The sequence below is a fragment of the Homarus americanus genome, unplaced genomic scaffold (assembly GCF_018991925.1).
Source record: "Homarus americanus isolate GMGI-L3 unplaced genomic scaffold, GMGI_Hamer_2.0 scaffold32929, whole genome shotgun sequence".
Taxonomy (NCBI): domain Eukaryota; kingdom Metazoa; phylum Arthropoda; class Malacostraca; order Decapoda; family Nephropidae; genus Homarus; species Homarus americanus.
The window spans coordinates 14,188,712-14,202,993 of record NW_024737097.1 but is presented as its reverse complement, the minus strand read 5'-3'; the positions used below and the strand labels follow the sequence as shown (position 1 = coordinate 14,202,993).

The 14,282-nt window shown below is 37.2% G+C and overlaps 2 protein-coding genes across 2 annotated transcripts in view; one reads left to right on the top strand and one right to left on the bottom strand.

The window, feature by feature from the left end:
• The window catches only part of LOC121873225 (E3 ubiquitin-protein ligase TRAIP-like), a 74,595-nt gene extending 69,447 nt beyond the window's left edge, over window positions 1-5,148 (bottom strand). Inside the window, exon 1 of the mRNA XM_042376600.1 lies at window positions 4,944-5,148. The gene's annotated coding sequence lies outside the window, so the exon portion shown is untranslated. The remainder of the gene's footprint in view (window positions 1-4,943) is intronic.
• Window positions 1-11,548, top strand: part of LOC121873226 (glucoside xylosyltransferase 1-like) — a 33,652-nt gene extending 22,104 nt beyond the window's left edge. Inside the window, exons 5-7 of the mRNA XM_042376601.1 lie at window positions 5,863-6,012; window positions 7,520-7,692; window positions 10,981-11,548. Coding sequence (XP_042232535.1) covers window positions 5,863-6,012; window positions 7,520-7,692; window positions 10,981-11,118 — 461 coding nt within the window. The 3' untranslated portion in view covers window positions 11,119-11,548. The remainder of the gene's footprint in view (window positions 1-5,862; window positions 6,013-7,519; window positions 7,693-10,980) is intronic.
• Window positions 11,549-14,282: the final 2,734 nt, after the last annotated feature.

The following is a 14,282-nucleotide window of genomic DNA, read 5'->3' as shown; positions in this document are numbered from 1 at the left end:
ACACTTCATACCGATGCTTGTCTGGGTCGTTGTCAAGGATGAGCTTAATTTTCTCCCCCAACTCGATGATTTCCTTCACATAATCATGGCTTGGTCCAGGTAATAATTCAAGGTTTTTCTCGGGTGTTGGGGGTCCAGCGGAAGCCATTGTGAGTTGTGAGGGGAATAGCGGGCACAAGAGAGAACTGTATACAGTGGTTCCTCGGTTAACGAGATTTCGGTTAACGAGTTGCCTTCCATAAGATTCTTAACTTCGGTTAACGAGCAATCCCTCGATTAACGAGTTTCTTACGAGCCAACCTGAACATGATTTCGCTTGCATTTGGCGGTCCACCAGCTGTAGTATTAGTCCGCCAATACAGTAATCGGTTCTAGGGCTTAAATTCCTTACCATTTTAGCAAATATCAAGAAGTTTATACTATTCAATAATTTTAAAAGTTTAATATTAAATTTTTTACTCATTTTAACAATTATTGAACATAATTGAAGGTAATGAAACTAGTTTTATGCGTGCCATCCAGCCTCTCAACACACCATACAGGCATCAGTCTTTGTATCTTTTCAGTGGAGGTAACATCTTGCTTGAGACTCTCTTCAACTAAATGCCTTTTTTCTGTTTTTGCAAGCAAATTATTGGTCATTTTGAAATTTATTTTACATATTGACAATATATAATGCAGTGCAGTGTTGATTTAAAGAAAATAATCTTGAATTGCACCAAGAGAACTAAAATTTCATGGGTGAAATGGCGCCATGGGGTGACTTCTCTTCCAACCCAATGCCTTCTCTTCTCCCTTCTCCACCCCCATTCTAATTCCCATCATCATCATCCAGGAGCCTTCTACATACACAACTCAAAGTAAGTGTACTTTTCTACCTTTTTTGTTGAATTTAGGCAATTTTCGGTGAGCTGGAACCAATTACCCAAAAACCCATTTAAACAATGGTTTCGGTTAACGAGCAACCTTCTAGAACGGATTGTGCTTGTTAACCGAGGGACCACTGTACGCGGACTGAGAACAATGAGACAGGCCTGGCTAGGTTAGCGACTTCTACCCTCTGGTGGCAGGGCACGTCATGTTACATAAGACCAATCACAGCTAGCGGCGGAGGGAATGCGTGGGTGGTAAGGATGCGTGGCCCAATCACAGTCCGATACGTCATATGACATCAGCGATAACGTAAGACCGGCCTAATGCGCACCACTCACCGCGCTGCTTCCCGCGTATGGTCAAGAATGGACCGCGTGAGTAAAAAATGGCGCGGCGGTCTGGACCTCTCCAACCGCTTGCCGCGTAAATGATGAAATTTACAGCGTAATTAAAACATTTAATTCTGGCAAGGCACCGCGTAAATCCAGACTATACTGTACAATTATTGGTTATTCTGAAATATATTGAACATATTGACAATATATAGTGCAGTGCAGTGTTGATTTTAAAGAAAATAATCTTGAATTACACCTAGTGAACTTAAAATTTTATGGGTGAAATGACGGCATGAAGCATGGGGTGATTTCTCTTCCACCCCCCACTTCCTTCTCTTCTCCCTTCTCCTCCACTTCTAATTCCCATCATCATCATCATCAACCAGGAGCCTTCTACATACACACCTCAAAGTAAGTGTACTTTACTGCATTTTTTTTTACTTTGTATGTAATTTTCGGTGAGCTGGAACCAATTACCCCAAATCCCATTGAAACAATGGTTTCGGTTAACCTTCTGGAACGAATTGTGTTAGTTAACCGAGGGACCACTGTATTGTCAAGTTAGTCTGTCTGTAGCTACATCACCCTAGCTCCCCTCCCCCCACCAGGCCAAGCTGTCTTATTTCTATTTTTCAACTGGTATTTTTGGGTAACTAAACTGAACCCTATTTTTCTCATTTGTTCTGTTTTTTGAGATACTGTATGAAAAATTCACTTAACGAATAGTTCTCCAGGAACCTAACCCATTCAGTAAGTGATCCCTTGCATAACGAATGTATTGTGGCAGTTTATCTGAACTAAAAATGCCGAAAAATTTTCATATACAGGGAGGTATACCGTACCGAACAAAGTTTGGTATTGCATGAATTTTTTCTGATTTGTTTTATGCCGAAAAACTCGGCATACCGAACTAGCTGCTCACCAATTATTTCAGTATAGAGAGGTAATACTGTACATGTATATGAAATATTATAAAGATTATTGTTAGGTGTGATATGTTTTGATAAGTACTGTTTCATCTACAGCTCCTCCCTGACTTACGACCACCCACACTTACGACCTGCCTCAGTCGTACCTAAATTTTGTCAAATTACGTATTTTCGAGTCCCAACTTCAGTACACAGACAAAATTTTCGTTTGTAATTCACTTTAAAATGGCTGGCAAGCTTAAAAGTGAGAGTTTTGTGGTGCTGAGAAGAAAAAGAGACACCCATTTAAGCATTTTTGACATACGACCATTTTGACTTACGACCTGGATTTGGGTCCCTAACCCCGTCATAAGTCGGGGAAGAGTTGTATAGAACTCAAACTTTCAGATATTTCAATTTTTTTTATTTTGAATGTTAATTTATATTTTCTTCATAGTACAGGTAGTTCTGCTATAACGCGATAGTAGTGTTCTTGTAAAACATCGTGTTATAGAAATTCGTGTAATAGAAATAACAGGGCTTATGGAGAAAATAGGGTTAGGTGCAGATTACTCCAAATAGAAAAAAAATTTCGTAGTTAGCCTAACACAAAGGATAGCACAGTCTAAATAAATGTTACATTCATATCTAATAATGAAATCATACAGTAAATGTTACACTTTACCTTGAAAAAATATGAATATAACTTGATGGGGGAGAAGGGTGATGTTGAGGAGTCATGAAACATCAAGCTTTTCTTCAAGTGTTATAGCCTTTCTTTTACGATCACCAGAGATATTCTTCTTTTCCATAGTCACAAGATTGGAGAAACAGTAATCAGAATTCACTGAGGACACTTAAAAACTTCACACAGTTTAGAGTAAACAGAGCCCGCGGGTCTAAAACGCTATGTATTTTGTTTTTCTCTTATTTAAAATTTTACATTTTACATATACTGTACAGGTATACTGTATACATAAATATTACATAAATTATTTCTGCAATTCTTCACAAACAAAACACATAAATCAATTGAACATGATGTACGAACTGTAATATAAGCAGCAAATGTAAGTACACTTTATTATTTTTTTTTTTTTATTTATTTTATATATATATATATATATATATTATATATATATATATATATATATATATATATATATATATATATATATTATATATATTTATATATTATATATAATTGTAATTTTATTATGTAAAATGAAGATTGTTTAATTTTGTTTTTCAGACTCAAATATTTTGATAACAGATGATAGAATTTATTTTTATTTTTTATATATATCTAATATATTAAATATACCGTATTTTCTTTAATTATATGTGAAGAAATATGGGATCAAACGATCATGGATTTATTTATATCCATTTACACTGAGGTCAAGATTATGCAGTATTTTGAATATTTTTGAAAGTAAATTTTAAATAATTATTTATAAGAGATATTATGAGTAAATATAGATATGCATTACTGACCAAACCAGGAGTTAAAAAGCGTCAGTCAGGTCATTTCTTTCTTGTCACTGGCAAATGGTGGGGTGAGTTTGATTAGTATATTTTTTTATTTTAAATATGACTTATTTAATCACTACCAAAGTTTCAGTTATTATGTAGACCTTGAGGTTTGATCAATATTACATTTTTGCATTTACAAACACAAACAATTGTGTGATGTACGGAAACAGGGGACGTGTAATTTGATTTTCTTTTATCAATTTATTATAATATATCTGTCAAATATTAATAATTTTCTGAATTGTTCACAAAAACACATACTCAATTGATGTGATAAGAACTGGCCACAACAACCGTGGGAATTGCGAAACGAGTTCAATATCGTTCTCAATCTAAATGCTTGAAAATTTGTCACGCTAGCGAACTCACTACAGGTAACTTACTGCTAACACTGATTTACGAACACCCACACTTACTAATGGGATCCCATTACAGTATACTCATCACAAATATCTGTAACTAAAATCCCATTTTTTACTTTACTTTATATTGTTTAACATTATTTTATTTACAGTATTTACATTATATGGTATGTATGGGATATTATTGTTGTTTTGTATGGTAGGGATGTGCTTTAACCTAACCTATGGAATTAACACAGTTCCAACATACGAACAGGGTCTGGGAACATGACCCGTTCGTAACTCTGAGACTGTATCTTGATAAAGCTTTGATAGCTTCACTTCAAAATGAAAAGGCGGTAAATTACTGTAAGAGGAACATTGTGGAAAAGGGGAAGGTGGAGGGGTTTAGGCAGAAATGTAAATGGAGGTTTTTGATAATTGTTTGTAGAGAAAGAAATTTCTTCCTTTTTTTCTTTTTTTTTTTTACATAAATACCGGCACAGTATATACAGTATATGAGGAGAGGGATTGAAATGGGATTACATATTATTAGACGTGAGGATTAGCACGGTGGCAAGATCAAACCACAACCTGATGTTTACAAAACTGACAATGATAAATAGATGGGTTTGCAAATAAAAACAGGGACAAAAAAGATGATATTAGAATGGGAAAAGCTTGGGGAAGCAGAGATTAAGCAAGAGTACAGTAAAACCCTCTTAATCCAGATTTCTGTTTTATCCAGACTGGCAAACCACTTTGGACTAATTTTTGTTAATCTGGATTGAGTCCAGATTAACATGAAATCATCTGGATCTACCCACTTGATGGCATAAATGAATAAACACTTTTGAATCACTTGACTCACCAACCTGCCATATAATATACTGTGTACAAATCTTGTACATAGTGGGCACACAGTATTTACCACAAAGTTGCAGACACACCTTTCTCATCTTCCAGAACTGCTAGCTTGGCCTTCAAGCTAAACTCCTTTCTGGCCCTCTTCTGACTTCCAGTTGTCTTTCCTTTCCTGCGGAGCCATAGTAATTAGTCCACAAAGTCACAAATAGTCCACAGGAGTTAAAGAGATGCATACACAAAGGCTGTAGCAGCATGACTGACTTGTAAACAAAGTGGCTGGGGCTGGTGTTCTTATATGCCAGACAGGAATCTGGATTGCCATCCGGATTTTTCTCAGTTAATCCAGACTTTTTCCAGATCAAATAAACTTCCTCCGGAAATTGCTTTATCTGGAAATTCACTTAATATGGACTGGATTTCTCCAAATTAGTCCGGATTAAGAAGGTTTTACTTAGACCAAAAACATAAGGAGTTTGATTGGACTGTAAAAGTGTAAAAGAAAGAAATACTGTATAATGAGGACATAAGCCGTAGGAGGATAATAGTAAAGGTATAATTGAGGCAGTAAGTACAGTATATACCTGTATAAATTTGTACCTCTCTTCTCCTCCAGTAGCATTTATTATTGAGGTTTTACTTTTCAGGATCCCATTATAAAATTTATTACACTTTAATATCTTGTAAGGAGTTGTCTGTGTTATGGGTTCATGAAAAAAAGGCTCGGTTTTAAGTCAGTTTTAAACCTCATTAGTGGCTAATCTGCCCCCTTTGTGTAAAAAATGGAACACAATGAACGTGTAACATACATTGATGTTGGCCACCGTCCCTACTGCTAACATCCACTGATGACGACCACCATTTAAGTGTTGAGAAATTACCTGGAATGTGAGAGATATAACTTTGGGACAGGATACAGCTATAGCTATACCTTTCAGTAAGCATCATGTGTCTAGTGTCTTAGTTGAAATCCTTTAACTTTCCTTTTCCTTTTACTTTCTTCAGGTGTAAACTCAGGGGTGATGTTGATGAACTTAACCCGCCTACGTAAGTTTGGATGGGAGGAGTATGTGGTGCCCATCTATAGACACTATAAACTATCCATTACCTGGGGAGACCAAGATATTATCAATATTATCTTCCATTATCATCCAGGTTTGTTTGAATATACTATTGGTTCTGGCTCCAATTCTTGGTACAGTCTCGTTCAAGATTCTTCAAACGCTGCCGGAAACAGCTGGCAACTCAAGGCCGTTTGTTTACTATAGTACGTAATAAAAATTATGAATGAATGTAAAAGGTTATCGGTGATTGGTTACTTAGTTCCCCGTTGATTAATTAATGGTTGGGCTTTGTTGTTTCGTATTATATTATACTACGTACTATAGTAAACAAATTGCCTCGAGTTGCCAGCTGTCTCCAGCAGTGTTCGAAGAATCTTGAATGAGACTGTACATGATCTGTGTTTAATAAATTAATTAATTTCAGTAGTCTGGAAGTAAATTCATTCACACCTATAAATGTTTCTCATGGAAAATGCAACCCAGGTTGTTTAGTGCTGCTAAAATAAGGAATTGTAACCCAAGATATACAATGGAATTTTACTGGTTCTAATTTATTTACTTAAATTTTGGGTAATTTTAACGTATTGTATTTATGGAGTTTGAATTTCTAAAAAAAACACACACACAAAAAAAAACATTGATAATTTGACCTTCATAAGAATTAGACCCAACAAACCCAAATCTATCATACGGTAACCATTTGTGCCTCTTATATCCACACACACAGTCTTGAGTGTGGGTATATAGTTACAGCCCAACTCCCCCATACAGCAATGGTGCACATAAAATCTCTTGTTATTTAAAAAAAATTGCAACTTTTTGTGCTGAAGTACTGTACAATGGATATGTAAATCCAGAGGGGTTGTCTGTGGTCTGAAGGTGGCCCTTAAAGGCCTTGTCCACCATCTTCACTGCCAACCTCCTGCATGTCCACCACTACTCACTGCCCTGCCCTGTGAGTCCCCAACAGCTTAAGATCAAGCAGAGGTATAAGATAGTTGAACCTGGTTATATGAGTTCATACAACACTAACAAGCAGCACATCTGGTTTAGGGGTGTGGTCCTGGGTGGCACAAGTTTAAGCAGCAAGTTCAGGCACCTGGGCTCCAGTAATCTCTGATATTTTTTTTGTGTGTAAATGCTCTCTTTAGTATTCAATATTTGTAAACTTCTTCATTCTGTGGTATATAATTACTGCTGCCTAGTTACCAAAAAGTGATAATTATTTCCCCTGCCAAAACCTCTGATTATCCCCCCAAATTAACCTAAATACAAGAAAAAGTATGACATGAGTGAGGGGGAGCATTGCCATATTGCACTGAAGCTAAAGATTTTTGAGGCGTTAGGTGTACTTTACATTTACAAAGAATTTAATTTTTTAGAAGATTTTCATTGCATTTTCATCAGTGTATGTCATCTCTTGATTCATTCTTGTTATTTTTTTTTTTGCTCATACACTGTTAGTCACCATGGAATTTAATTTTAGAATTAGTTATAATATTTACCACTGTTTTAATGATAAGATAAATATATTAACTATACATTTTAGGTACAGGGTGTATTATTTTTAAGGTGACATTACCTGTATTCACTTTCAGACAAACTGTATGTTTATGGGTGTGAATACAATCTGCGTCCTGATCACTGTATGTACATGAGTGTTTGTAAGGCAGCAGAGAAGAGAGGAGTATTTGTTCTTCATGGTAATCGGGGTACATTCCACAGTGGCAAGCAGCCAGCTTTTAGGGCTGTTTACCGTGCTTGGGAAGAGGTAGGTACGGTAAATCTTTTGTCTCAGAATATTTTTTTCTTAGAAGCAGTAGATTGACTCTGCCTGATCAGCCTTAAAAGTATTCACTATTGTGAAAGTTGAAGCTTAAAATCCTACTTTTTGGTCTCATTTTCCAATCATTTTATTATTGTTAATTTCTTTATTCTAGGGGAATTTAGGGTCAAGGTACTAAGAATGCTTAATAGATATGAAAAAAATATCCATGGAACATACCAAGGATGTGTTATTGAAAGCTAATACCTGTACTGTGATGAGAAGCCAAAGGAAATTATTTTGTGGATTTAGTAAGAAACAAGAGTTTGTTAGAAAATGTTGAGGTTGAGTACCTCCAATACTCTTTGAAGAGGGCCAAAAAAAAAAAAAAAAATTCAAGTCATGTGTAGCTTACATGGATCTGGGGAAGGCATTTGATTGGATGCATAGGAATGAATTATGAGAATATCATGAGTATGCTGTATGAGGTGAAAAGGTTAAATAATTTGATGCATAAAATCATTCTGAAACAGCAATGGAGCATTCGTAAAAGTTAGTGGGAGCTTAAATGAGAATTTTTTAATAGGTGTGGGAGTTGGACAAGTCTGTAATGTCTCTATGACTTTTCAGTATGCAGGAGTTAAAGGCATTAAAATCAAATGAGCAAGGCAGCAGCTAAATTTGAATTGGATGGAAGGATACAGTTTGTGCTCATCCTCCTTTTTGCTGAGGTGTTATGCAGATATGGGTTTATTGTAATTGATTTCAATTGACTACACTTGTTCAAGGGTAATCATTATCATAGTTATAAGAGTGACATGTAATCATAATTGATTCCAGTATATTTCCAATGTAATTATCCCATGTCTGGTTTTCTGTAGTGTTAGCCAAGAGGGGGAAAATTTATTACTTAACAGAAGAATATGAAGAGAAGTGTTGGATTGAGTACAAGTATGATGATACTGTATTTCAAAAAGGGACAAAGTAAAGTGGTAGATTTATCTGTACTGCACAAAATGTAAGTAAATTGAGTTTAGTGAATGTAAGGTCAGGATGGGTGAAGCTTTAGAGGAGAGAAGGAAGTTAAGCACTTAATATGAATACTGTGCAGTATTTGCCTGTGTGATAAAAAAAAGGAAAAATAAGAGACTGGTTTTACATTTGTAGCACTGTGGAGGCATAAATTAAGGATTTGCCTATAGAATGGATATAAGCATCTGAAATGCCATTATGAGATAGTGGTGCAGGTATCCCTCACTCCCCAAATGGGTAAGGTTCCTTAAAACCATTTGGATAGCAAATAACATAATAAATGGGAAAATAGTGCTTGGATTTCCACCGACAAGAAAACCCCAATACTTTATCTAAAAAAAAATAAATAAATGAAATCGGTTCATGAAAAACAAAAACCCTACCTGACTACTATAATTTAGTACAAAACTACAGTATGTACTGTAATTTAGTACCTAACTACAAGGACACCCCAATATTATACCAAAAAATAATGAAATCGGCTAGGGTCTTCGTATGGTCATGGCATCATCTTAACAGTATGAGAATGGCACACCAGACCTGCAGTCTGAGTGGGATGCAGGAGTGAGTGAGGGTGACATTATGCCCCCAGCAAAAAAAAAAAACAACACTATTATAACTAAAAAATGTTTTTAATTCAGTTCATTAACAACAACTACAAAAAAACACATACACTAAATAAAATACATATACAATCTCTCCTCGACTAACGACATATTATTAGACTTACGACAATCTGGACATACGACGGCCATGGTCATATAAAATATTTTTCACATTACGTATTTTTGAGTCCCGATGTTAGTGATCTTACTGTGTACTGACAAAATTTTCGTTTGTAATTCCCTTTAAAATGGCTGGCAAGAGTAAAAGTGAGAGTTCTCGTGGTGCTGAGAAGAAAAAGAGACACCCATTTTAGAATTTCTATGTATTATTTTCGCCTTTTCAAAGAGACACCCATTTTAGAATTTCTATGTATTATTTTCGCCTTTTCAACTTATGACCTGGTTGTCGAGACGGAACCCCGTCTTAAGTCGAGGAGAGACTGTATACATTTCGTACATTATCTTATGTGAGGCAGGTCTCTCCCGATCTTGCTCGGGACTTTCTGCATTCATGGCATTTTATTTCAAGCTTGTTTTTAATTATCACAGGATTATATAGTCTCTTGGTGATGGTGGGGGTAGCCAAGGAATCAGCATGTTGCTTGGATGCCATTGTGAGCAGATTCATGAAAGAATGGCATGAATACACACGGATTAAAAGAGAGCACTGCACTTAAACTGAACACTAAGTGAATGGCATGCCAGACACACAATCTGAGGGGATGTGGGAGGATGATGTTATGCTGCCCCATCTGACTACTGAGCACACACAATTTGAATTTTCGATGGACCATATTTTGGATAAGTGAGAATCGCTTTTGGATAATGAAAATGAGGTGTAAGATTAGAATTTTCAGTTCAGTGAATTTTTATACAGTGGTCATTTGGTTAGTGAAGGATACAGTGTACCTCCGTTTTCCAAGTTCAAATCTCCGTTGATTGGTAAACACACTTACACCTACTACAGTACTGTATATCATATTGGACACCTGTATAATTTAGGCTTGAAAACTAATGTGCCAGAGTCTCGAAAGGGCTCAAATCATTGCATTAGAAGGAGGCACACAATCTTCGCATTGGTCACTGAGTGTGTCATATCAACCCCATGCCCTACTCTCAGTCAGTCACTCTGCTATGGTCCTGACCCATGTACTCCAGTTTCCTGCCATATCTTCTCATATTCACATGAAGGGATATTACTCTGCCTGTTTTTGTGCTTTTATTATGGATATTAGTGGGTTAGTGAACTGATACCATGGCTGATAATGCACTTCAGTCTTCCTCTTCCATCGTCTCACTGTCTGGTGCCAAGAAATGCCCTTGCAACCCAGAAACATGGCTTGTAAACAAGGCCAAAAAGTAGCATAATCTCAGAGTCAGGCATTTGTGTTGACACATACACAGGATGGTGGTGGGCTAGGAGTGTGGGGCTCACGGGTAACTGCAAGTGGTGGTGGGGGTGGCTTGGGCAAATAAGGCACTTGCGCCCCTTCTAAATGAGACGCCTAATGAACCTAATCTTTTAATATCCATATCTCGAAATGTCAATTTGGCTCTTATGCCTGTTCTATAGGAAAGACTTCAATTTTGCCCTGCATCTTGCTAGCCAATATGTGCCTATACAAATCAAATATTTACAATGTGTGTGTTTTTACAGTATAATCTTGGCCAAGACCTGAGACAGGATCTGTACTATCCAATGCAGCGGTATCTCCTCAAGACATCTAACACTACCTGTGGCAAGATACATAACGCATTCCTTAAAGCTCTGAGTTCTATAGTAAGATTGAGATGACCTGGGTGAATTTAGGGTCTCCTTTCAAATTATTACAATGTTTTAGAGAATATACTCTATTGTATACTACATTTTTGGCAGCTAAAAAGCCAAATTTTATTTAAATTAATATATTTTGATTTATTTAATATTTCTTGACCATGCTATTGTAATTGATCTCTCTGTGTAAGTCTGAGGAAGTCATATTTATCAAATATTAAAATTTCAGTTGGTTTAAGTAGAATTCTAAGACTGGACAAATTTCCCTACTTGTTTTAGTTTTAAGTACAATGCAGCACTACAGTACTGTGCTGTATTATACTTTATGATTATTCCAGGACAGTGTCTATCATCATGTATTAATTATATTGATAATCAGATTTTATGATCAGTTATATATTTTTGATAAATGTGAGTATTTTTGTTTTCACCATTCACAATATATACTGGTATATATTTAAGTTAATCCTCACTTTTGCTGGTCCCACATCTGCTTTCCGTTGACAAAGTTCTGCCGAACCCAGGATTATTGCTCGGTGCGGTACCCTTACACGGAGAGGCGACAGCCGCGCCATTTTTGATCCAAACCTCCCGCCATCCGCCATAATGGGTGCTGTGCTACGAAAGCAGCGCCAGTCATTCAAAATATTGACGTTCTTCACCACAGCGTGATAGATAATTATGGTGAGATGGGCATGACTTTTAGAGTTTGATAAAGAGGCTCCTGCAAGCTTCCTGTGGGTGATACAACGATACAGTGACATGAGGGCTATCTGCCTTGCGTCGGTATCCAACATCGTAGTTTGTCATTTTTTTCTACTAAGAAACTTAATATTATTGATATTTCTTAATTATTAATTGTGTGCATACCATCATGTGATATTATTTTACAGAAGGTGTAGTCATGAGTGAGTTTGGGGTGGATCTGTCCTGAATTTGCTAATTAATCCTATATATGAGTTCATTATGCTGGTTTCACCTGTAATTCGGTACATTAACTGCTGGAAAGTGAGGGTATATATATATGGTACTTTCTGGTTTGGAAACAGGTGTTTCACTTAACTAGTTATTGCTCTCTGAGGCTTGTTAAACGTATTCTCAAACATATTAAAAAATGAAAAGATTTGATGGAGTATTATACCGCTACAGTCTTTAAAACATGGCTCACCTTTTCTCCTCTTAAGTAATGTTTGTTCTGTCTAATTTTCTTTAATCCAGTTTCATCACATTAAACACCTGTTCTGGCAGGTACCCCATCAGTGATAGTTGAGTCTGAATTGAAAGATGAACGTTTAAGCTAGAGAGCACCTGTAGAGTTTACACTACAAAACACGCAGTCAAAACAACGGTAAGTAGCAAGATGCATTTTCCTGATTTGCAATGATTATTTTATGAAGTCCAAAATTGATATGTTCGCATTATCAGTGTTGGAGGACGTCGGGGTGAGTGTTTATAACCTATATGTGTCTCGAGAAATATCACTTAGGAGTTTCGACCACTATTTTGGTCTCTTTGTCTCCCTTAGCTAATGTTAAGGTCTCATATTCATTCAGGTAAAAATTCTGTGTGTAGAAATTTTAAAATTGTTTAGCCAAAATTACAAGTCAAACGATCAAGATCATGTGAATAAAGTTTGATTGTTCAAATTTTTTGCCTTTGGGAATTATTACAGATATTTTTTTATACTTATCATGTTCTATAAATTGAGCGTAATATTTGATATCGTAATGTTGGTGTTAGTGTAAGAACTAGGTCCACATCTGGTTATGTTCTCTATTATCCTAATTGTGGTTATTATGTTGTGTTTATTGTTGTGGTTGCGATTTGGTTTATGCTGGATTTAGTTGTACGAGAGCTTGAAATGAAAACGGTTACGAAATTCCATTCATTTACGAAGCGCATTGGAGGGCAATATTGTTGCCCATATTTTCGCAGACGCTTATATGACGGATGGACTGTAATTGGGCCAGATCCACCTCGCGTTAGAGTTTGTGAGTTGGTCTAATGTAGAGACGGCTCCTGCTACCAGAGGAAGAAGTCGCTGACTTAGGCGCCAGTTTCGCCACCTGCTCCGCGAGACGAGGTTCTCAGCCTTATTCTCACAATGGCCTGACCCCACCACCTCAAACCCGGAACCAACGCAACCGCGCGCAGGTTACCGAGTTGGGGAGAAAATCGCTTTCCATCTTTGCATAACAGCCGGCATCGCGCGAAGTGTCGACAACCTGCTTGGTGTGCTGCGGGCCGGCGTCCGATGCATTGCGCCACGACCACCCCAGCCTGGCCAGAAATCAACCAACAAATGCAAATGTCAGTGGAGAAGAGGCAGGTGGCAGAGATTTTCGAGGGTTTGCCAGGATATCTCAAACTTGCGACGGAGGCGATCGCCAACGGAGGGCTGTTCGCCTTCGTTCCTGAACCGAGCGCTATCCACCAGGTGCGACCCATCTTTCATCAACAGGCGCAAACACCAGATCGCAGAAGTTTTTATTTAGATTATGCGTGTCGCGCCACGGGCGCTGGTCAGCAGCCAGACAGGTTTTAAAAAAGGAGTCGGGGGAGTCAGTTTTGGTTTCAACAACCGTTCGTTGTTTGTAATGTTGCTTTGTTTTATTGCGCGACTTCATGGTTCAATTGACCGCAAGCCAGACCAGCATTGTAGTTCACGGCAGGAGATGCATACAGGCGGATTATGGTTGTACCCTGCTCAATTACCGATGTATTCCAGCCCATGCGGTTCATACGGGTACCACTCTTCTCAGATAAGGTTTAATAATTGTTACTATCATACAATATTTAGAGCAATCTAGATGGTATGTAGCTGTTAATGGACAAAGGTCAATGGAAGTAAACTTCGTTGTTTCCAGTAGACACTGGCTGCTTGGCTGGCAATGCAATCAGGGTCGTCGCTCCTTCGTCGACTTTAGTGGCGGCACCCCTATTGTTACGACCTATTTCCTCCCTCAAGGATCCGCTTAACTTGTAAGCAAAGAATGTTTATTCCCTTTACTGTATATCACTGCCCATATAGTCGAATTTAAACATTAAAAGAATCGAAAATTAAAGTTAGGGGGTCGGAACTATCATGAAATTTTACCTAAATATAATAGTTTAGGTCAAGAGGGTGATGAAAACATCTAGAAGCTACCTGCCAAGGTCTAGCATGTTCGAAACGAAGCATCGAT